Source organism: Apteryx rowi, unplaced genomic scaffold, assembly GCF_003343035.1.
Source record: "Apteryx rowi isolate R43461 unplaced genomic scaffold, aptRow1 scaffold_436, whole genome shotgun sequence".
Taxonomy (NCBI): domain Eukaryota; kingdom Metazoa; phylum Chordata; class Aves; order Apterygiformes; family Apterygidae; genus Apteryx; species Apteryx rowi.
Genome location: NW_020450690.1, coordinates 58508 through 83569, shown reverse-complemented (window position 1 = coordinate 83569; position 25062 = coordinate 58508). Strand labels below are relative to the sequence as shown.

The 25062-nt window shown below is 38.6% G+C and overlaps 1 protein-coding gene across 5 annotated transcripts in view; it reads left to right on the top strand.

Moving 5' to 3' along the window:
• LOC112971327 (nodal modulator 1) overlaps positions 1-22879 on the top strand; it is a 29165-nt gene extending 6286 nt beyond the window's left edge. For 2 of the 5 annotated variants that reach the window (XM_026076657.1, XM_026076656.1), the window contains 22 exons: positions 493-598; positions 1055-1205; positions 2502-2679; positions 3441-3582; positions 4474-4605; positions 5424-5560; positions 5839-5926; positions 6845-6908; positions 8006-8101; positions 10632-10841; positions 11151-11233; positions 12211-12370; positions 12511-12637; positions 13271-13384; positions 14053-14180; positions 14744-14885; positions 15757-15840; positions 17333-17443; positions 19356-19457; positions 19669-19788; positions 20787-20879; positions 21812-22879. In XM_026076657.1, the coding sequence (XP_025932442.1) occupies positions 493-598; positions 1055-1205; positions 2502-2679; positions 3441-3582; positions 4474-4605; positions 5424-5560; positions 5839-5926; positions 6845-6908; positions 8006-8101; positions 10632-10841; positions 11151-11233; positions 12211-12370; positions 12511-12637; positions 13271-13384; positions 14053-14180; positions 14744-14885; positions 15757-15840; positions 17333-17443; positions 19356-19457; positions 19669-19788; positions 20787-20879; positions 21812-21943 (2700 nt within the window). In that variant the 3' untranslated portion in view covers positions 21944-22879. The other 3 variants (XM_026076658.1, XR_003255311.1, XM_026076659.1) reach the window with 3 other exon arrangements.
• The last annotated feature ends 2183 nt before the right edge of the window (positions 22880-25062 follow it).

The following is a 25062-nucleotide window of genomic DNA, read 5'->3' as shown; positions in this document are numbered from 1 at the left end:
TACTGACTTGCACAGCATGCAGACCACAGTATCTGGCATTGTGCTGTATTTCTGCACTTCAGTCTGTTTTACTAGGTAGAAACAAAATAGGAAAAAGCTGTTTACTAAGTTCACTTTTCATGTCCATGTTGCAAGCAGTCAGTGACCTTTCCGATTGCTTTACTCATTCAGACTGCCAGATCTCTGGAGAAGGGCCTGTGAATTTGTGTGTTTTGCAGAGTGTCTTGTATAATGGCATTACGATGTGTGATTTGGGCATTCTGAACCATAGTGATGCAAATAAATTACAAATCTGTTCCTGTACTTGTTGAGACTCCATTCCTTGAGCTTGATCCAGAATTTCATTGTGATTATCTCAGGGGATTTTTTTCTAAAGGAGGAAATAAATTTCCTTTGTGTGAGGGGAAAGAAAAAACCCCTGTGTTCATTGCTACAAATGTCTGAATGTTTTTACGGGTTAAAGATTAAAGTTAACTTTTTTTCCCATTTCAGCCTGTTTTCCATGTGATGGGTTTCTCTGTCACAGGCAGGGTGTTGAATGGTCCTGAAGGAGAAGGAGTTGCTGATGCCACTGTGACTCTAAACAATCAGATTAAAGGTATGCATTGGTCTTGGTCTTTGTTGCTATAGGGAAGCCTTTAGTTAAGGGAAGTCTTTAATTAAGCTCAGGTACAGGACTAGTGTATGAGTTGGAATTAAACCTTCAGGATAATACACCACTTCTGTTGTGATTTATTTGAAATAGTAAAATGACTTTCATTCAGTTGATTAAGTTTCCATTTTCTGACTTTAGAAGAGAGCGTCAGGTACTGTTTTGATTTAGAAAGTTTTGCTGTAATTTTTGTCAAACACATGCCAAATGGGAAATGGTACTATAAAACACAGAAACAAAAGTCGGTCTAGTAAGAAAGCATAATACTATTTCTTTGCTATGCAGTGTGAATTAGAACGGACTGAAGCAGTGCATGCCCTCAGTGGTTCTTTTAACACTGGAGGATAGATGGTCAAGACATGCTTTTTTTTTTTTTTTAACTCTTCTTTTTATTTGTTACAGTAAAAACAAAAGCTGATGGCTCTTTCCGCCTTGAGAATATAACAACAGGTACATACACAATTCATGCCCGGAAAGAGCACCTCTTCTTTGATACTATTACGGTGAAAATTGCACCAAATACACCTCAGTTAGCAGACATAATAGCAACAGGGTAAGTACTGGTGTCATGATGAAAGTATAAACTGATATATGGCCGAAGTCTTGAAAATGGGTGGTCCTTTCCTGTGTCATGCCCAGACTTGCGTACTGTTGCCAGGAGCTGAACATTGCTTGAGAAATTCAAGGAATATAGGGCAACATCACTGCACAGCAATGTTTTACCTGCAGTGTTTTGCTCAACAGCAGTTAAACCTTAGAGCGCCCTTTTAATAACTGTTCCCTTGCAAATGACGATGCTAAAACATGGGGATATTAAGCAATTACAAAATAGTATGTGGCAGACCCAAGAAAAGAACAGAGAAGCTTTCTGCCACTGATGCTGCGCTTCAGATTTGACCCTCCTTCTGTGTAGGAGTGAAGTTACATAACTGTCTAGTAGAGTGTGGTACCAAACTGGTACATTTTATTACTTATCACTGTTAGGGTCATAATTATCTTACATGAATTGTCTTTTTTTTTTAACTTGTGATTCTTTGACTGCTGAGCATAAGCCTGTATAATGGTGACAGGATGTTTTTGGCAGTGTAAGGCTGCACAGTGGTGGGAGGCATGGTGTGAACTGAGCAAAACAAAAGGGGTGTTGTTCTGTCCCCAGGAGCTTCTCCTTAGGAGGAAGTAGTGGCAACCTTCAACAGTAGTGGTAAAAGCAGCAAATGAAAACTAGGAAATCATTAAGACAGGTGGCAACTAACTCATATGGACTTGACTAGCTATTTTTTTAAAAAAAAGTGTGTGCTGTTGAATGATCAATTACAGTTGATTTTCAGTCACTGAATCTGTTGTACTGTTGAAGGTGAAAAGTAAAACTTAACAGCTTCTAATTTGCCTTCTTGTCTTGTGTTTTCACAGAATGTAGTTCAGTAGGGTTGTGTTCCATTGCAATACCTATTATATTTGAGATCTTTGACACAAAACATACCAGACTAGTTAAAACCTGAGAGTTGGCAATCTTAAGTCAATTGTCTGCCTGGCCAAAAAAAAGGAGGGAAAAAAAAAACAGCATAAAGTAATTGGTTTAGAAAAAAGGTTCTCAAATTAAAGAATGAAGCAGATTATCTAAAAAATAATAAGTAACATCATAGTGACTCCATTGCAAAAATCCCATTGGTTGCACAAAAATTTGTGGTCACTTTGATATGAACACTTTTTAAGGGAGAATTCATTCTAATTCATGTGTTAGTTCCTCAATATAGTGAGGTTTGCTTTTGAGAAAGTTTTAAGACAAGTATTTTGTATGTGTTTTGTCAAATTGATAGATTTATTCTAATGACTGACATTTATTTTACAGATTCAGTGTGTGTGGCCGCATCTCAGTAACTCGTTTCCCTGACACAATCAAACAGATCAATAAGTACAAGGTAACCATGATGCCTCAAGACAAGGACAAAGCATCACTGGTTACAACAGAAACTGACCCTCACGGAACATTTTGTTTTAAGGCCAAATCGGGTACATACAACGTTCAGGTAAGAATGAGTTTCCGTTACTCCACTGTAGGATGGTCAAGAGCTGTTATAAGATTTTAAAGGGTCTGTTTCTAAAGTTTGAGAAGTTGAAAATAGGTTTCTGTGGTCCTCTTCACCTGCTTGCAGTATTTAAACAATGACAGTTACTTCCTTTTTTCTTCATAAGCTGAAATTCCCATATTTCTTTTTCTTTACACTTATTAAAAAGAAAATTGGGCCATTGAGATCAAAGGTTTTTGTCTCTTTTCACTGAGATGTCCCCTGGATCACTTCTTATCTTAATATATTATCGTGTGAATGAGAAATGTAATATGTACCTTTATCAGGTGTCTAAATGGTTCCCTAGATTATAGGTCACAGCAGAACCTATAGCACAACCACCATGCGTTTTGCGTTGTGGGAGATAGTGCAGACTGGAAGAAGATGAGGAAGTGCATAGTTACAAGGCCTCTAACTGTCCTTATAGATAATGAGAGAGCCTAAGGTAGAAGCAGCGGTATTTCCCAAAGTGGAAACTCTTTCAGGCTTTTGAAACAGAGCTGTGAGGAAGACTTTCAGTTCAGGCCTTCTGCAGTTTTTTGGAGGATTCTTAATACCAAACACAGATTTTTGAAAAGCATATTTGAGAGGCTGATTTTGCTTTGTCCGAGACTTGCAATAAACTTCCATTTTCTCATTTCTGGCGAGTTGAACTCAGTACAGTGAGTGTATTGGGACTGGTATTAAAAGCTGGTGATGTGTTGATGTTATTTGCTCTTCAGGTAATTGTTCCAGAGGCTGAAACCAGAGCAGGATTGGCTTTGAAACCCAAAATGTTCCCTGTTACTGTTAGAGACAGACCAGTAATGGATGTGACCTTCTCTCAGTTTCTGGCCTCAGTCTCAGGAAAAATCTCTTGTTTAGGTAAGCCAATCTTGAAAGTGAAGTGAAAATGGGAAGGGAAAACTCTAGCACTGTGTGTGTGAATGAGTACTATTTGGATCAAGGCAGTTGCTGTGGTTAGCCTAAACAGCAGATAAGTAAGTTAACTTCCAGCACATAGATACAAACAGCCCTTGTTCTGAAGACCTTACAGCCTAATAAAGTACTTTAGTGAAGTTTGGAGCTATCTGTTTTACTAAGTTTTTGTATCCATTTTAAATACTTGCTAGGCTGCTTGCTTTGCTTGGAAGATGGCTAGGTTCTGGAAAAAAATACTACTGGCTGTTACAAGGATACTGTACTTCAGAGAAGTACTGGAAGGGAAAACACATGGATGTAAACATGTACAATGGATGTAAACATGTAAAAGCTTGTAGGCTCAAGCTGTTGACACAAAGTTGTAGTCTCCCTTCTCTTTCTTATGCTTCTCTCTTTATTTTGGTCTATGGTTTATTTCTCCTCCTGTTTTTCTTGAGTGCCCATTAGTTTCAGCAGTAGATGATTCAAGTTTGACTTTTGTCATTTTTGCCCTTTACTTGTTCTCTCTGAGCCTTCTCTGCACTTGGTGTCCTGTTTGGGCCCAGTAGTCTCTGCAGAGGTATTAACCCAGGAATTTAGTGTTGAGCTTCTGGTTGTTACTTACCATTAGATGCAAGAATATGGTTAATAAGCTTAAAATTACTGAAGATTGCAGCAAAGCACTGGTGAGCATGTGCTTAAGAAATGAGAGTAATAGTTTTTCTTGGAAATGTTTCTACTGGAAAAGAGTAATCGTTTTAATCTTAATACACACGAAGCCTGGAGTGGGGGGTTTTGGAGGCTAAGCTGGGAAGCCAGAATGCATTGTAATTTTCTGCTGTTCTTCCTGCACAGATGCTTGTGGTGATCTAATAGTGACATTACAGTCTGTGAGCCGCCAGGGTGAAAAACGCAACCTTCAGCTCTCTGGAAACATGGATTCAGTGGCCTTCACATTTGAAAATGTGCTACCCGGCAAATACAAAAGTAGGATTATAGAGAATTGCTTGAAGCATTAGCCCAGTATCTAAATCTGTGACTTAATTTCTTTACTTCCCTTATTATGGATACTATTTACCCTGTATGTCGCATGCCCAACATGTGAACTGGTTCTGAAACTTGAGAGAAGCTGGAAAATACTATACTCCAGTGCATCATGTTTCCTTAATCTTGTACATTTAACCTTGTTGTCAGTTAACAGAAGACTGCTCCTGTAAATTTTAGGGACTGCATGCTGGTCTCATGGATTGGCTGGTGTAAAGTGAAAGAGCATTATCATGAACTGAATTGTCCCAAATGTGAGAGCAGGAGCATGTCCTAGTTCTTCTGCTTCCACAGTAACTAGCCTCTCCTAAGAGCATTAATAGGTGTTTTGGCCAGCTGGCTTAGCCTATTATGAAAAGAATTTGCTTTCTGGGGGAAGGCATGGAAGGGGCGTATACAGATTGCTCTTTTTATACGTGGATCAGAACATCATTCCACGCTTGAAATTGGAGTTGGAATCTGAAGTCCTCAAGGCTCTTTTGACTACCACAAGGGTAGTGTACATTGCAGGACTTCCCAGACTTTATTGTTCTGTTTTGTAATAGCTTTTCTATTACAAGATGTGCTGGATTCCTGGTGATGCTGCAGTGCTTTGGGCCAGGTCTGTTGCCAAAGCTGTTTTCTGGGCTAATACTTATTCTGTATCTGAATTGGAAGATTTTTGTTAGGGAACAGTTAGCATGTTACGAGCTTTTTACATTACAGTAACTGCCCTTGTTCACAAAACTTTACTAAAATGCTTTGTGTGGTGTGTATTCTAGTAAGCATTGTACATGAAGACTGGTGCTGGAAGAATAAGTCTTTGGAGCTAGAAGTCATGGAGGAAGATGTTTCAGGAGTAGAATTCAGACAGACTGGATATATGCTGAGGTGTTCTCTTTCCCATGCAATTACACTGGTATGTAGGTGACAAACACACTCTTATATTTTTTAATAAACTTGTGTAGGTAGGTTGGATTGTGCTTTGAATCAAGGCTTTCTCATGTCTCTAGGGAGTCCTAAAACACAGCAACACTAATGGTTAGAGTGCTTTGAAATTTGTCTCTTGGGATTGGTAAAATGATCATTTGTTGTTAGCTGCTAGAAAGGAGAAGCATTAATGTACCTTTAGGCAAATATTGTTTTCATTTTGTTGTTTGGTAGTTGCTAATAGTGAATTGTATTGTGGCTTCACAGGAATTTTATCAGGATGGAAATGGACCAGAGAATGTTGGCATTTATAACCTGTCCAAAGGAGTTAATAGATTCTGTCTTTCAAAGCCAGGTAACAGTTCTAAAATGTTAGTTTAAAAAAGAAAAAAACAACCTGTCAACTAATACTGCTAGCAATTAAATATATATATATACATATGTTGTGGTTTCTGAGATTCTTGAGAGGCATTATTTTACTTACATCTGTTATAAATGCTCTGTTATAATATTTTTTAGAACTGTTGCTGTATAGTCTTTTAACTAAATATATGTTCAGAAGCAAAAGAATTTTTTTGTTGTGACTAGATGAAGGGCATTGATCTTTGAAAAACCAAGAACGTATTAAAATAACTTTGGTCATATGGGTTCTGTAACTAGAATGTGACTGACAAATAGAAGTTTCATTTTGATCCAGTATTCTTGAAGGATAGCTGTTTAAAGTACCACAGTGTCGGAAAAAATAATTATTATTATTATTATTATTTTATTATTATTTTTTTTAATGTCTTGGAGCTAATTTTCTGTTATGGCCTGTTAGAAAAACAGTTAACAAATGCATTTAGTTTTGGTTCAGTTTTCAGCTTTGAACAGTTCATTCTTAAAGCCAGTGGTCTCATTCTGAACACAGTTACAACAGTGCTTCTGTAATCAGTCAGAAGGGCACCAGATTTGGGACCCTAATAGGCTACTCCCGACCTTGTTAGGTTTGTTGTGTTTGCAGTTATGTTTACCCGTGCCTGTCTCTTGTGATGCCTAATTGTGTTTTGTATCAGTGTACGTTAGTAGCTCTGAGCAGAGTCTAGTAGTGATCTGTGACTGAAGAGAGGCGAATCAATTTACAAGTGTCTGTGTGAAAGGTAGTAGAGATGTAGGCAAATTTTGTAATTGTGTCTATACCTCAGGTCTCATGTGGTTTTTAGAATTCAGCTGAACGCCAGCACAGTAAGCTTGAATTTTTTCAGAGGATCTTTCTTTGACTTAATGTTTACAGGTGTATATGAAGTGACCCCACGTTCCTGCCACCGGTTTGAACACGAATATTACACTTATGATACGTAAGAACAAACTAATACTCTGGTTTTAATCTTTTGTCAGTCAGTATACTTTCATAAAGCTTCCTTCTGCTGCTTTCTTTCAGCATTCAGGATGTGTTGCTGTGACCAGCTTTAACCAACAGAGGGAAGCTTTAGCAAGGCAGATGTGTCCTCTTGCCCTTTGTAGCACTTAGAAAAGAAAAATTCAACTAATGTTAGGCCTTAAAGATGTTTTTGCTATTTTAAATGGATATTTCTGACTGCCTTCAGTCTGTGTTTAATGTGTTTTGCTTTGTAACAAAGCAGAGATTTCAGTGGAAATTGTTGATCACTTGTGAAAGTTGACATGCAAAAGATAGGGTAAGAAGTTTACTAGAAGACACACGCCACTTTGCATGTATCCCTGGTACCAAGACAATCTGTGGTGACTTGATTCTGCTCATGCCAGTTTTTGCAAGCTGAATAAATACTCACTGTAATCATCAGTGAGCAGTACTGATCTTCCTGGTCAGCCACGTTTTGTTAGTTATTGCTAGGTTATGGTTTGGCAAGGTACTTAATGGCTCGTGTCCAAAAAGAGGGTTTCTGCTCCCAGAGGGCAAAAAAACTAATATGGCATTAAAAGCTGATTGTTTTTGGCTGCGTTGGTGAATGAAAAGTAGTTCAGAGAGATGTGTGATAAATGTCAGAGCCAGCGTAAAGCAAGTAAGTGTACAGAAGCAGGAACCCCCTTTTGGCAGCAAAGAGCAGTTAGACTAGGGGGATCTTGAACCATGTTAAACATGAAGAACTGGTGGGTATCCCTCTGCTGTGTGTAAAGGGACTGTACATATGAAATCAATCAAAGCAAATTTGGCTTGAGAGGAAGCAGGAGGCACGAAGCAAGGAAGTAATTTGGCCAATGTCATGCTGTAGTTTGGAGTTCAGAGCTGAGTAACGCTCCCTTTCCAATATGCTGTCATCTCAGTCATATAGCTTTGCCTATGTAATTTGTGTATCATCCTTTATAAAGCACATTAAACTTAGGGATGGGAGCACAAACTCAGCTAAATGAGATTTGATTACTTTCTTTAAGAGGAAGACCTTCAGTTCATCTCTTTTATTACTTTGATTTACAGATCCTCTCCTAGTATACTGACACTCACTGCAATTCGACACCATGTCCTTGGCACAATTTCAACAGATAAACTAATGGATGTGACTGTTACCATTAAGTAAGAACAAAGAAATCTTGGGCCTATAAAGAAGGGGGGCGGGGGGAGGCGTCTTGCTCATAAAGTTTTATTTTGCTTTTAATACCACAGTGGCTGCTTTCTAAGGCAGTGGGGTCCCAATCTAGACTATAAGAGCTTTTTTGTTTGTTTGTTTTTTAATGCTAAGCTGTGCTTTGAGTACTCTGTAGATGGATAAATAATTCTCAGTGATCACTTTGAACATTGTCACTTCATTTCATTATAGCCCATTTCTATTTGTGTGTCATGGTAAAAAGGAATAATTTTCTTGAGTGTTCATACACTTTAGTGAACTGAAATTTCAGAATTCAGAGGATGTTGTTTTAGCCTTTTCTGAGCTCCTTAGCACTGGGATCTATTTTGCCTTTTTTATTACTTCAAGAAGAGAATCTGCTGCTTTAGAGCATTGTTAGTGGTGTGAAGAGGGCTATAAAAGGAAAACCGTGCAGAGTGATTACACACTAATGTGCCAATTCATGTTTAGCTGAACACACAGCTCACTGGGGAGCACTGATTTGTGAACAGCTTTAGTTGTACGAGGTGCCAGATCTGCCTAGAAGAGGCTGATAATGATGAGTGCTTTATTAGTGTTTTGCTGATGTCCACTTGTTCTAGACTAGAGGATTTCAAACTTTTTTTTTGAGTGTAGAAAATATCTTAACAGAGAGTGAATTTCCTGCAGCGCATTGCCTCATCCATGAGTTTAGTGAACTTAAAACTGCAACTACTGGGCAACTACAGCAGCTGGAAAAAGAATACTGAGACAGTGAAGAGCCATTAGGATTTTAAAAGCAGTTTAGTGAGGAGGTGAATATCACACCAACCTTCCAGGTTGGTTGAGGTTTTTTTTGAGACTACTGGCAAGTGGTCTGGAGGCAGCTCAGTTGCGACAGACTGTCTCTGTTTGAGCCTGCCTGAATCTTTTTAGCCAAAGTCCCTTTTGTGAAATGCCATCAACATGAAGGGAATAGCTTTGGAGTTAAAAGCCTGACAGTTGTTTTTAAAAGGTCTGTGCTTGTGTTCAAGATCCTTGACAGTAGCCTGTCACCTTTCAGTTAATTAAAAAAAATCAAACGATTCTTAGCAGTTTCTGATGATAGTTTGCTATGTACGCTTCTCTGTTTGAAAAGTGAGACTAGAGTGATTAAACTAGTAATATGGTGAGTGTGTGTGTGTGTGTGTGTCTGTATGGGTTTTTAATAGGTTTTAAGGCAAAAAAAATATTTGATACATTTCAGGATTGTCTCTGGACTGCAGAGAAAAAATTTAGAGCCTTGATAAAATTTAGTGTGCTAGAGCAATAGTATATGTTTGTCTGAAAAAAGAAAGGGTTAAACACTGGTGAATATTAAAGGAGGAAAAAGCATTATCCTGATAAAGTGTGTGTAGAAAGAGTAATCACGATCTTTTCAGTTCAGTCCTACTAGAGAATTTTGCAATATTCTGTACCAGTTTTTCAGACTATTGTAGAAGAGACAAGATAAGATACAAAGGATGGTTGGAGACTAGGAGAAATTGATAGGGAAGGGAGGACGTAAGATCAGGGAAGGTAAAATGAGATACATTGTTCTAAGCTGATTAAAAGAACCTGGTTAAACTTGCCTAGTAATCTGTTAAGTAGACAGTGAGAAGACAGCTGAATGGTTCAAATATCTAGGGCAGATAGGGCAGAACTGAGAACTTTTCCTGGAAATTGCCAGCTATTGGAAGTATTTATTAGTGACAAAATTATTTTCTCCTTGTATACTCTTATCCCTGAGAGGTGTATTCTGAGAGAAGGTAGTACTGGGAAAAGTGAGCTACCAGTCTTTTTTTTAGTTTGTATAACTCGTCCTTTCTGCATTAAACTAGTACTTAGTTTTGGAGTTCCAGTCTTTCTCTTGTTATAGATTAGGGCTTTGTTAAATGTACTCTTGCAAACTGTGTTGCTTTGGCTTAAGAATTTACCACTCCCGCTGGCTCATCAGTGCTTCTGAGGGAGGTTATTGCCCCTGTAGGAGAGCTGGTGTCTGCTATTTTGTGCAAAATCAAGATACTTTACTCACCAAAACCAAAGTTAAGTTAAGATGCTGGACTCTGCAAAGTGGCTGAAACATAAGAATGTGGGGTTGTTTGTTTTTTTTTCTGCTGGCTCTGCAGTAGGATGCTGAGGTGTAGCAGAAGGGAAGAAGAGGCAGCAAGGCTGTGACTTCTTGAATGGTCATAACTTGATGGGGCAGAATTTTTGTCTGCGAGTGCTGCAAGTAGGTCCTTTTCTGCTAGGCTAAGTTGCAGAAGGTTATCTGTAGCCCCTATGAACAAACCTTTCCAGTAGTAACTGGTTCATATGGAGGTTTGAAAGTTTTAGTTACACTTGGAATAAATAGCAGAATTAAAAAGGAATGGGTTTTAAAAAAAATAAAAATCCTGGGATATGTCCACTGGAGTATAAAGGGTGTAATTAACAGGTATAATAAGCTCCTCTCCCTCCATGCCAGAGGAGATTATTTTGTTTTCTCCTTCCCATTTTCAGATCATCCATTGACAGTGAACCTGCCTTAGTTTTAGGGCCCCTGAAATCTGTACAGGAGTTGCGTAGGGAGCAGCAGCTGGCAGAAATTGAGGCCCGCCGACAGGAGAGAGAAAAGAAGGGTCAAGAGGAGGAAGGAACAAAGCCACCAGTGCAAGAAATGGTGGAGGAACTTCAAGGACCATTCTTATATGAATTTTCCTACTGGGCAAGGTACTACAGAGCTCCAGTGTACAGGGTGTATTCTTTGTACTACTGGCTGGTGTTGCCACCAAACAGAACACTGACATATTCCATAATGGAAAGAGCTGCTTTATGGAACCTGTGTTTGTTCTTACTGCCTGCCAGCTAAAGGGAAACTAGTACTGGATAATATGAATGTAGCTCAAGTAATTGTGTGGGGTCTCCCCGCTTTGGATATTTAGATGGGTCCTCTAGTCAATATATAGTGCTGTGTACTACAAGAGAGCTGCTAATTAGTTCCATCTTATCTTCTAATTGTATCTTATTTGAGTTTTATAGGTCTGGAGAGAAAATTACTGTGACGCCTTCATCGAAAGAGCTTCTTTTCTACCCACCTTATGTGGAAACAGTTGTTAGTGGAGGTAAATATAAACAAACTTTTTTCTTAAAACAGATTTTAAGGCAGAATTGTATCCCTACAGATGAACCTATGAATAGCTCTTCAAAGGTAAAATTAGGAAGGCAGTTTCAATTGCAGAAATTTCTTTGTGGACTAATTTCACTCTGTGGAATTTGGAAACATGGCTATTTGGTAGAGAATGCAAATACTGCTTTTTATCAGCAGAATATCCTTGCAAGTGTGGATAGACCAGCTGGCACAAGAGGAAAGACTAGATTTCTGGAAATGACAGCAGATTCTCAGAATTGTTCATATTACATTTGTTGTCTAGAAAAATAGATGTAAAAAACCAGTATGTTTGTATTTTGAGACTGTTACCAAATTCAAGCTTCTGTCAAGTTTTCGTTGTAGTAAATTACAATAATAAAAATATTTACAAAATGAGTAAACTTTAAAATTGTCAGGGCTATCAGCAGTCAGTTTATGCTACCTGTTCAGTCAGTGTCCATCTAGCTCTTAGGTTCCTAAAGTGAACACCTTTTGTTGTTAGATATTAATAGAAAATGTTAGGTGCCTCTCTGCTGTACCTAAATACATAGGTAAATTTAATTTTTTTCATGATGTCTTGAAGCATGGCATATGCCGATCTCAGTCTGACCTCAACAAATTTTATCAAAGCTCAGTATAATATCAGAGGAGAATGTTGCTGGGTTTTTCTTGATGTGGCTGCAGGCCTTGGAACTTTATAAATCCTCAAAGCACCTAGCAAATTCAAAATGTTTGTGTTGGAGACGTGCTTATAGCCTTTGAGCTCAGTTATTGATTTGGTTAATGTTCAGAGGTTTTAAGGTATATGGTTATGTGGGTTGATCTCTTATTCTAAGCCAAAAGAATATCAGCTGATTACTTTGGAAATTGTTAAACTATTGCTGTAAGATAGAACGGTGACTGAATTTTTTTACTTTCTTCTTGTCTTAAATTCCTTTTGCAATGACCAAGAGAGCTGCCCTGGAAAGCTGATAGAGATTCATGGAAAAGCAGGCTTATTTCTGGAAGGGCAGATTCATCCTGAATTGGGGGGTGTGGAGATTGTCATCGGTGAAAAGGGATCAACTTCCCCACTCATCACAGTTTTCACTGATGACAAAGGTGCTTACAGGTAATTAGCAGATTTGTTGTGCTCTTTTAGGTTCTTTAGTTTAAATACTGTGTGACTTGACAACATGTGTGAGATATCCAAATGTTCCTTGGCAGATGCTTTTTTCTTTTGAAATGAGTTCTTCTTTCCTTTATTTGAAGTGTTGGGCCACTCCACAGTGACTTGGAATATACCATTACTGCTCAGAAAGAAGGGTTTGTTTTGACTGCGGTAGAAGGAACAGTTGGGGACTTCAAAGCTTTTGCCCTTGCTGGGGTGACGTTTGAGGTAATGTTCTAACACTTTGGGTGCTGAATGAATAGTGTGCAGTTTAGAGCCCGACAGGCAAAAAAAAGTTAACCCACTTCTCCTAGCCAACCACAAATGGGTGTGGGATGGGGGGATCTGATAATTTTGTTGTAGGGGAAACGAATTGTGAATGAGTATAGCAGTAGACCATGACTTGCCGTAGAGAAGTCATCTTGCATGTTTTATAGTGCAAATGTTAGAACCTGCAATCCAAAAGACTGGCTTTTTTTGCAGAGTTGGACCATCTTCTCTTGCTTCTTTTATCCCTCAGAGTGGTTTTCTTCGTGTACAGGCTGATCCAACTGGTACCTGGTTCTAGTCTATGGGATTTTTCATTCTGGCTCTCACTGTCTCATTTGAGAGCATGGGAATGGCTGTTCTGGTGGCACACGCTCTGTGCACCTTTGCTGCCCAGATGTTGGGAGCCCAAGCTGTTGTAGCCCTGCAGTGTGACAGGAGGGGATGTGCTGCAGATGTGGCTATTTTTCTTCTGCTCATAGCTGAGTGCTCAGAGCCAGCAATCTGTGCAGTCCTCAAAGGGCTTCTATATTGAGTCCTTCTTCATAAAGCAACCATAGCTTGTACTTACAACTATTGCTTATTCAAAAATAGATCAAATCTGAGGATGACCAACCTCTTGCTGGAGTTCTCCTGTCTCTCAGTGGCGGGGTGTTCCGGTCCAACCTCCTTACACAGGATAATGGCATGCTGACTTTCTCCAATCTGGTAAAGTTGAAATTGATTCTTCTGAACGTGGCAATGCTGTGTTACTTTACCCTCCAAAATTGGGATGTTATCAGTGCTTTTCATTGTTTTTTCTTGTGGGATTGTAACACACAATGAGAGTTGTAGCTTCCCTAGAGGGGCCAGCTGTTAGTTTGCCTAACAGTACTTAAAATTTTAGAAAGTGAAAAATGTGAAATCTAACATGGAAAGAGAATTCTCCCCAAAGAAGCAGAAGATGTTGATTTCAATTACTAATGTGCAGTCTGCAAGCATGAAACAAGCCAACTTATTAGTGATCATTTTAGAGATTTTTAGAAGAAAGAAATCTAATTAGATTATTGATCTGTACATGTGTGTAGACATGCCAGAATTAAGTTTGCAGATGCATACATCTTTCTCTCCTGGTTACTTTCCTGTCCTTGAGCTCTTGTGCTAAAGTATTAGGGATGCAGTTTCCCTTTTCAGCTCTGTTTCCTGGTAGAGCTCCATTGGTTCATTGTCCAATGTGTTCTCTCTTTTTAGGTGTTCATATTTTCTGACTAGTTTAACCTATGGTTGGGGAAGAGAAATTCAGCTCTTCAGGGAGCTCTTGCACAAACATAGTTTTTTGGAGTCGGTGAATCTTTGTATCACTATCAGTAAACAAATTGCTTGATACCTCTCTGCAGAGTCCAGGGCAGTATTATTTTAAACCCATGATGAAAGAGTTTCGCTTTGAACCATCATCACAAATGATTGAAGTTCAGGAAGGACAGAATCTTAAAATTCGAATAACTGGTTACAGAACAGCTTACAGGTCAGTAGAGCTGAAATGCTGTGTAAAATGCTACATAGTGTGTCTGGATGCAAACTGTGTGTTTTCTCCTGATGTACCTCTATGCTGGAGGTTTGGGGTTTTGTTATTCTGTGTATAAGTACATTATTTTAGCCTGTTCTCACAGATATGAGTTTATAGCTGAGCCCAGACGACAGAACATTTGCTGTGAAAGCACTGTGTCAGCAGCACTGGAAGTGACTTGTGCTGTGCCCAGTGGGAGAGGGGAGGTCTGTGTGTGGGCTGGTAGACCGCTTCAGGTATCTGACTTCAAGAGTCTCCTTTTCCCTGCCCTCAGAGCTGTATGCGCTTGTTCAGCCTTGGAGGATAGAGACTCAGATTCCTAAAACTGTGCTCTGAATTGCAGCTAATTTAAATGCTTTAAACAGCTTTGCATATATATTGTAAATTCCTGTTTTCTTCTCCATGCTGTGCTAAATATACTAAGTACTTTTCCCATCAGTTATAAAAATAAAATGTCTTTAAAATATGCATTAAAACAGCATCTGCACATGTGTAGGATTTGGTTCTCTTTCTACCTCTAGTTGTTATGGCACAGTTTCCTCTTTAAATGGAGAGCCTGAGCAGGGAGTCTCAGTAGAAGCTGTGGGGCAGAAAGAGTGTAGCATCTATGGAGAAGACACGATAACCGATGAAGAGGGCAAATTCAGGCTACGTGGCCTTCTGGTAAGGATTAGAATACTCTGTTATTTGCTTTTATGTTAGTGTGATCATGGAGCAATAAAATGTGTTTTATTGATTAGCTACAGATTTCTGTTTTCCCATCATATTTGCTAGCTCAGATTCCCTTGAGTCTCTCTGTGATAGGAAACATTTTCACGTAGTGATCATTTATTTTGGTAAAGGGGAGAGATGTGTTAGTGTAAGTCTGTGGAACTTTCTGCCAGCATACTCTGGTGGCCTTCAAGCAAATGTGAACAGTTCCCATGATGTGTTACAAGATCCCCAAGTCAATGCACTGAGCGTGTCTAACAGGTACGCAAGTAAAAGCAAAGGTGTTACGGCAGGGAGTTCTCTTGGGCAAAAGAGTTTGGGGAAGCATTTACTTTCTTTTGTGAAAATACTGCTGCAGCGTATGTTAGCAGCCACCATTGGGTGTATGTTTGATTGTACAGCGTATGTCTGAAGTAAGCCATTCTGCAGGAAACACAAGCTGAATCTCTGGGACCACTGTGTGTGGAGTAAGCAGTTATGTGGAAGTAGAAAGGAGTATTTGATCTGTTTTTAATCCTCTTTAATGTGTTTTCTTTCCAACTAAAACATTCCTCATGTGACTTCTTTTAATAATGTAATGTAACAAACTGGTGAAAGTTCTGTGATAGCCCTTTTGTATTTGCTGGAAATAAACACCCTTAATTATTCAGATAAATTTTCTATTCAGGATAAGGAATATTTTACTAGGATAAGGCTGGATATATTTGGGTGCTGCATTTTAGATGGAATATTAGAAAATTGTCTGACCATCTTAATTTGTCTAATCATAAAGCATAAATGTATTATTCAGTGATGGGTTTTATCATCTGAATGTTGCTTTTAGCCTGGTTGTGTGTATCATGTCCAACTCAAAGCTGAAGGCAATGATCATATTGAAAGAGCTTTACCGCAGCATCGGGCAATTGAGGTAATTATTTTTTATTTTTTATTTATTTTTGTCAGATCACTCAATGTGAAGTGATATGTCTTGAATCTGCCTAGGCATTGTGTGTATTCTGTCAGCAGCAAAATAGCTGAATGCATTCTGTTTAGACAAGTGGCTTTCAGGAAATTAGCTCTCTAAATACAGGTCCCCTGTTGTGTGTCAGCACAATAGCTTAAAATTGAAATAAAATCAAGCCCAAAGAGGAAACAAGTGAAAAGAACTCTTTCATAGTCACAAAGACCATGCATCAAAAAACAAGAGAATAAATATGTAGGATACCTTTCAGCATTCCTTTATGATGTGGAACAAAGTACTATGAACTTGAGGGTGTCATAAATTGTCATATGATCTTATATTTAATTATTGATTGATAGATATATCTTGTTATGCTCTATTTGGTCCAAATCCTGCAGTCTTGTGGTAGATGAAATTGCCATTCAGACCTGTGAATCTTTATAAAATGTAATAATAACTTTTTGAATTTAAAACTAAGCAAATCTTTTAAAAATATTCCTCCATCCTTACAGATTCAGGTTAGCTGCCCCTCACATGTCTCGTGACATCCAGAAAAGGTTAATTAACCTTCATTAGTTGTCCAGAACTTTTTAGTGGGAGATGATTCAAACTCGAGCAGGCACCTGACCACGATGCCCTTTTTTTGCAGCAAAACAGTGGGGCAGAATTTTTTCAAGTTCTTAGTGTCTTCCTGCTAAGAGTGCTTGCTTTTTGAGAAAGGGAAGAAGAATGGCCACCCAAATTACAGAAAATCAAATGAAACTTATGTATTGCAAGTGATAGCTGTACACAGTGATTTGTACTAATCATATCCTAACTAGCCTGCTGTTTCCTGCAGGAGAAGAATACATTTAAAAGGTACCTGCAGGAAAAATGTACAACCCTAGTGGTGCCAGGCTGTTTCTATGGCACCTGGCCTAACTGTAAGCTCCCTGGTAGTGTAGTTATTTAAGTGTCTTTCCTTACTCTGATCAGAATTCAGGTGTAGAAATACAAATATCTTATATTTTAAACAATTTTGAAGCATGTAAAGTTGTGTATTTTTGCAGTAGGTTATATTATAATATGAGCATATTTCTCATTAATCAGCTCTGTAGACATCCTAGCATAGCAATATGCATCTTTCAGCACAGAGGCAAAACGCTGGGACTGACATTCAGACTTCAGGCAGTTCTGCATACGTAACTCAGCTCTTTACTCTCAAAATAATGCATGCTTTTGATACTTCTTCCATTTTTAGTTTAAATAAATCAATGCCGTCAGCCTTGTGCTGATAATGCACAAGTCTAATTGCGAGTTCTACGCTCTGGAGGAAAAGTAATTGCAATTGGAAAGACTTCAAGTTTCCATGTGTTGTTTATAGAACAAAACTCACTTTTTGTTTAAAATTATGAGCAGTATTTGTGTTCTGTTAACTCTTACTCTGTCTAGAAAAAAATAACTGTGTTGTGTGTTGCAGGTTGGGAATAGTGACATTGATGATGTTAATATTATAGCATTCCGGCAAATTAATCAGTTTGATTTAAGTGGAAATGTGATTACATCTTCAGAATATCTCTCCACATTATGTGTAAGTTCAGCCCTTTGATCTTTGTCAAGCATATTTGCCTTTGGTTCCCCAATGATATTGTGCGGGGTCATTGGAAATTGCTCAGTAGCCAGAGCACACATTGAATTCAAATTATGGCTAATTGTTTAATGAAGGTGAATTTGAATTACAGGTAGAGTTAAGATTCCAGTGTTGCTGACTGTGTTTCTGTGTCTGCCCCCTTGAGAGATGCACTCATTGTAGGGAGAGAAAGACACCAGAGGTGAAATGACTTATTTGCATCAGAGAACTGCATTTATCTGTGAAATAACTGGAATTTTTGACATACATGTCTGCTAGCAAGAAAATATTGTGTGAATACAAATATACCATAGGACACATGAATGTAAGAGTACATTTGTGTAAGTGTGTATGAAACAAATAGTATAGCTGAAATTTTCAAAACTCTGAAAACTGTACTGTGGTCTGAAAAAATTTGTGAAGCCCTTGTCATCCTTTCAGCTTAGGGTACAAATGCTGAAGGTATCTGTAAGAGGTGTTAATATGGTGGGAGTTGTAGTACCATTTCTCAAATTTAAAAGGTTCTTCCTTTGAAATGTTATCTACAAATATAAATGCAATGCCTAGATTTCTAACTAGTCTGTTATGCGTCTCACTTGCCAAGGAGTCATTGGCAAGATGTTGGGCTTCTGGGCAGACATTCAAAGCATCCAGTGCTCAGAGCAGGTGTGAAGAGAAAATGTATCACCTCGGTGAAGAGCACCTGAGCATGCTTCCCATCTTTCTAGGGGAATTCAGACCCTTACAGTTCAGCCTAAGCATATGAGAGTTGATATCAAAATTTATTAATGTGGAAATTATTCAAGTCTGTACCTTTTTCACATTAGGCTGGGTCTTGTACTGTGTGTAATGCTTATGTGCTGGTGAAGTGTGCATGATCATAGGCGTTGTTTTCAGTACAGAGGTTTTTGTCCTGAAAAGATGTGCTCAGATTTGATACAGGCACAAGTGAGAGGTTTTGTGACCTCAGCCTGGCCTCTTCTGGGTGCATGAACTCGATGAAACAGCTGGAAATGCTCTGGTGAGCTGTGGTTGGAGCTGCGATCATGGCAATACTGGTTAGAACTGATGAGAATTTAGTTGGGCTATGACTTGTAAGGACAGCCAAGTGTCTCGGCAAATATCTGATCCAGAAGTTTATAAACAATGGTATGGATGGTAGAAGACTAAGTCAGCTGCTTCAGAGTGGTCCACAAAATCCAACAGTTTGCTCACTGTCTCCTCTGGAGGAGGCACAGTGGCTGATAGATGTTCTGTGCGTACAGGCAGCCTGGGGGAAGGAGGTGCTGGTGCCCCTACTGGTCTTACTCTGGTATGATGCAATCCTCTTAATTAAGCTGGTTTCTGAGCAAACTGTGCTCACGATTCAGGCCTATTCTGTAGCTTGAGTGTCTAGCTTAATTAAGTGCAAAGAAACTGAAACCAAGCAAAATGAGCCTATCAGAGCAATAGAAACAAACGCCATCTACAAATTCCTATGAAATTGTTGGGATTATTTAAAAGAATTACTAAATTACTAAATAAAAGAATTACTAAATTACTAAATAAAAGAATTACTAAATTACTAAATAAAAGAATTACTAAATTATTGATGCACAGCACCGACTACTTCTAATATGTTTAGATATGGGAAAATGCTGGACATCACTTGTCCCTAAATTATTTGAAGTTCTGTTAAAAGCCTGTTTCTGTGACTTCATATTCCAGGTTAGAACAGTTTCAGGTGTTCTTAATTGACTTTGCCATCTTTCTGTTTATAAGCTACATGATGAATTTTGAAGTGCTTTTATCCCTTAAGATATCGGGTGTCTAAAATATTTATTGTGTTACAGACACAAATGCTTGGTTTTGTGCTTTCTTCTTTCCCTCACAGGTGAAGCTTTACAAAAGTGAAAACCTTGACAACCCAATTCATACAGTCAGTTTAGGCCAATCCCTCTTTTTCCATTTCCCACCACTGCTCCGAGATGGAGAGGTAAGGATATTGCTGAATGATTAGCTTAACTTGCTTTAATTTTTTTTCCCTGAAGATGCTGAATTGTTATTTCTGGTCTGCCTGCAGTATACTCATGCTGGAGTGAGCAGTGTCTCAGAAGATTTGAAGCCTCTTAAATTGACTTTTGTCTTTAATTTTGTCTCAAAGACTGTTACCATCACTGTAGACTGAGTTTATTTTTAACCCACAGAATTATGTGGTGCTTCTGGACTCTACATTGCCTAAATCACAGTATGATTACACCCTACCTCAAGTTTCATTCACTGCCATTGGATACCATAAACACATTACGTTGATCTTTAGTCCCTCTGTAAGTACAAAATATTTTAACATTCATTTCAAATGTTCACCTTGAGAACAATGTCTGGATATTGTAGCCTGCATATATTTTGTGGTTTTGGCCTAACTTTCTATTTATGTAAGTACAAAGAGTTTTATGGGAGGCATTGAAGTGATAGTGAATTTGGTTTTGGCCATATTTAAGGCTTCGAAGAGCGATATAGTAATCTGGTATATTGTGGGAGGCAAGCAGGGATTTAAGGAACCAGTTGTAGCCATGACACTAGTTGAAAGAGGTACCATAACTGGGGCCTGAAGGAGAAAGATAGGATTGTTGCAGGAATTCTTTGAAGGACCTTTTCATATAGGAAAGAAGTGTCACCAGGCCAAAAAATTTTTTGTTATAGGAGCCAAGATAGAAGAGAAAAGCAGAGAGATTCTCAGACTAATGTGAGGAGAAAACTTCTCCCTTGAGAGAGGGAATGTCTTTTTGCACTTCCAAGCTGAAGAGTGCAGTCAGTTTACTGAACTGTTCATTCTTGTAATACTTGAACGATACATTTCTTTTCTACATCACTGCATGTTCAGATGCCAGTGAAACATGAGGGAAACATGAAATGACAGTTATAAATGAAGGATGCAGATATGCCTGAATGATTTCATGATGGTATGGTTGCTGTAGTGTTATCAGTGGGATCAGAGATTCGGGCAGTGTGTGACAAGTAAATCAGAGCACACCAGGCTGATTGGAAAGTGCTGACTGGCCGTCACTGAATTAGCTTTAAAAAAACAAAACAAAACAAAAAAAACACAAACACCCTAGGAAAAAGGTAGCAGATGTATGAATCTGATCAAGGGAACTGCTTTGAAAGTGAAGGTAGCTTAAATCTTAGAGTGGTGCTTGGAAAGAAGTCAGATGGGAAGGGCTGAACATGCCACACAAACCTATTGTTGTAGTCACTTAAAGCTGAGAGATTTCATAGCTGAAACGAGCCATTTAAAAAAGTGCATGGTCCCCACTGATTTCAGAGAAAGCTGCCTGAACAAGATATTGCCCAAGGATCTTACATAGCATTACCACTGACGCTGCTTCTGTTGTTGGCTGGCTACAACCATGATAAGGTAGGTCATGGGGTTTTTTTTTTCCTTATCCAAATATTATTGTCCTATCTGTGAATATTTTGTACTGTGTAAAATGTGTTTGAGGTGTATATCTAGGCAGAAATGCACTCAACAGTCATGTTATATGACATATTTCAACACAAGAAAAAAATGTAGCCAAGTTTCTGGACTTTCCTTTTAAAAATGCTAGTGTGAAGTTGAGTTTCTGTGCTGTTTCTGAATTTTGTTATCTCATTTGATGGCTATGGAAAAGACAATATAACAGCACTCAAATTCGGATAATCATACTCTGTGATAATATGAACAAAAAAATTACTGGCTTCAGGAACAGCAGACTGGAAAAAAAACTATGCAAGTCATCAACCTGGTCTCTTTAGCTCTATGCCCTCCTGGGTGTAAAACACTGGAGGAATATAAAGAGCTACCAGATTATCCCCTCTGTTAACAAGCCATGCTCTTCTAGTTTCCTCTGATATGACTGGATTTCGGTTTTGCTGTTAAAAGAAATTTGTCTGTGCAGTTTGATTTCCTCCCTCAAACATGGGTAGACAGCATAGACCATGGGATTCTCCAGGGTTTTCTACAGTGACACTGATAACTCTCTGCCTCCCCTGAAAGTAGTAGTCATCTTTCAGTCTCAGTACTCAAAATCTTATTCTTGGGTAGATTACTGCAGGAAGAAGTGACAACCATTTTAATTTTTGATGATCAGAAATTTCCAGAAATTTGGGATTTGACTCCCCAAGAATTGGCTGCTGTTTTCTGACATATTTGTTGATGTGCTGTTTATGCAATAGATTCTATTTCGCAGAATCTCTGCTAAAGCAGGGTCATTTCTTTGGAGAAATATGGGTCTAAAAAACATTATCACTCAGACCTTATATGCCATTGTAATTGCATGCTGCTTCCCCCCTCCCCGCTTTTTTGCCCAGCTTATTCCCTTGCTGCTGCAGCTGACGACTCGACTTCAAGGAGTACGTGCGCTTGGACAGGCAGGTTCTGACACAGGTGGCCCAGAGGATGCAAAGAGACAAACGAAAAAACAGAAGACAAGACGGACGTAAGATGGAAGGGATGACTGCATGAAATGATGCTCCATCAAACTGGAGCCTGAGGAAGCAAAGCCACTAAAATGCATTTTTGATAAATTTGTGGACTTTACATTTTCATTGTTGCTACATGAGCTCCATTTGTCACACTAGCTCCATTTTGGTTGTAAATTTTCTATGGATTCTACAGATTTCCTTGTTATAAAATAATGAAATGAATGCCTTTGTTGTCGCTGTGAGTGCATCTCTTGTACTTGAAGACAATGAATTTCTTTCTCTTCAATGGAACGGGTCATGCTGTCTTTGTTAATCATTTGTAAAGGCAGTGGTAATAAACTCCTTTATTTAAAGTTCAGGTTTTTTGGGGATCATTTTTCCTTACCTTTCCAAATACTCAATTTAAAGAAGCAGCACATAGGTGTTCTACTAAATCGGTAGTGCTTTGAACAACAAAGTTTTGGGAGACATAGGTCAGCTGGTGAATTATGTCTTTGGTGCTTACAGTTCAGCAGCTTGATTGGAGAGTCTGTCATCTGCACAGCCGTGATTTCAGTTCTTATCCAATGGTTATGTTATTTGTGATTAAAATCAAGTATTTGCTTGATGGAAACAAAGACAATGAGCTTACATTAGTGTTAATATCAGATAAGTTCTGGTGATCCTACTGCAAAAGTAACATTTAAATTTCAAGTTTATAAACACTGTGGCATCTTTAGACCTCCACTATTCCTGAAGTTCCTCTAGCTGGTTGTACTTTCTTTCCAAGACTGTGTTGTCTGTGATAACCCTTTGCTTATGTGTTTGTCACATCACCCATTTGGGCCACAGGCAGCCCTTTTGCCAGGTGGTGGAATAACTTTTTTACATGTTCTTTTTTAAAGAAGTTTGGGTCTGTATGCATTGAAGATTTCCAACAATTCAGTGTAGACTGTAATAAATAACTGTTTCTCACTGGGTATCTTTTGATTCTTGTTTGAAATAGACAGTTAGACATACACAGTTTAAATGTTAATGGGGCTTTTTATTGACAAATAGTGTAAAGGTTAATAGAGCTTTTGAAAGATGCACATAAATGCCTATAAATATTGCACAGATGTTCGTACTGCCAGTAAGTGGCAATGTTTCTCTTTTATAGGACTGGAATAAAGTCCCTTTATGCTTAAATATTTAAGCTTACACACCCTACTGTTCTTAGAAACTTGGATGCTAAAGGTTTTATGCTTTTTTTTTTTAAATTATTCTTGCCTTAATTTGGGCCTAAATAATTAAAAGTTCATTCCAGTCGGTGATCATTCTTTTTGAACTTATGTCATTACAACACAATCTCTGAGGGAAATTTTATCAGGAACAGAGTAAAGATGAAGAATGTTGGAAAAGCAAGTATGTATAGAATTTGAGATGAAACTTGAATAAACTGTGTTCTCTATTTAAATGACCTTAAATTTTATATTGCAGTGATGAAATAGGGAAGAATAAGACACTTCTAGAATTTATAATAAATTCTAACTTTTTTTAATACATCTTTATTTTAGGATGGTGCATATTGATAGAGGAATAGCTACTCTGGGGGAATATATGAGGGAAAAAAAAAATGCACACTTACATGTGACTTGAGGGACTACCAGCTATGCTGATTGGTGAACTTGTTGGACTTGCTGATGATTGATATTAAACATTGGAAATACTGTTACTAAAGGAGGCTTTAATACTTGCTATTTTATTGAAGGAAGCAATTTGGTTTAAGTGACATCTATTTCCCCTAACTCAGGGAATCAGCTTTTGTAAATAATTCAGCTGACTCGGGGTCATCTTTTGTGAATAGTGCTGTCCAGGGGGAGGCCACAAAAACTAGTGAGCTGGGGGAGACTTGTGAATACAGAAAATGGGTTTGTGTCGAGACTTCTTTGCAAGACAGGAATCATAGTAATTTTGTCCCGATACTGATTTATCTGGAAAAATTGTAGAAGCAGATCTGGCGAATGGGCCTGAGGAGGGCAAGGGCAGCTGGAACAGCGGCTGCGCTGCAGGAGAGCAGAACCGCTGGGCCATGAGTGCCCTAGCAGGAGCGGAGCAGGGACTACAGGGACTGCTGCAGCGCTGAGTGGGGAGTAGCTCAAAAGAGGCTTCATCAGAGTGAACATGTGCCTGTCCACTGTGGAGAGCTTTGCTTCCAAATTTGGGATCTGCCTGATGTCCCTTGATCAAAATTTTCCCTTGTGCAACACACTGATGGCCTATGTGCTTCCAGTGCCATGTTTCTGAGATTTATTCTGCTTTCGAAGTGTTTATTTCTAACAAAAAGTATAGCTTGCAGTTCTTCACTTTGTGGAAAAGTCATGTACTCTTTAAGAACATGGGGAAAGTGCGAGATAATTTTTTAAAGCAGAACTGAAGTACTAAATGCAAAGAAATCAGTATTTCCAATTATATTTAGAAACCAATAATCAGATTTACAGTGGATCCAAGGAGAAAACTCAGCAATGTAGTCTCTCAACTTTCCAGAGCCACGTGGAGAAAGCTAAGATAGACTGCGATATGCACATGCTATAGCACTGAGCAATCTGATGGGGCACTGGAAGGAACTATTTGTATGAATGTGTCAGTTTGCCTGGGCAAACCCTTTCTGCCTCTGGAGAGCTGCTCATGGGAGGCACCGGGTGCCTCTGGGCTCTGCAAAGCAGGTTGGTGTACGTGCAGACCTGGGGGTGCGACACATCTGCTTTGTCTAGATGCAGAGCAGGCAGCTGTGCAGGATCTCCTTTATACTGCGTGGCTGTTAGAGTGCTTTTCAGTGCAGAAATGCTGGATTTATTTGAGTATTTAAATAGCACTGGCTCTGCCTGTCCAAGGTATGCAGTTCATCTTGTGCTCCTAAAACTAAGGCTTCAACACCAGTTGGACTGGACTTTTCAGTATTTCCCATGAAAATCATCAGTTACAGTAGCTTTGGTTTTCATTATTGCATCTTTAATTCATTTATGTTAACACAGAGAATTAAATGCAAAATGGGGACTAACATTTATATGTCGACTCTTACTTGAAAACAGGTTCAATGTTTATTGTTCTTTTTTGCAGGCACAATAGTAAAAGAATGATTAATTCATTTGTCTGGTGAGCTAAATATAGCAAATGTC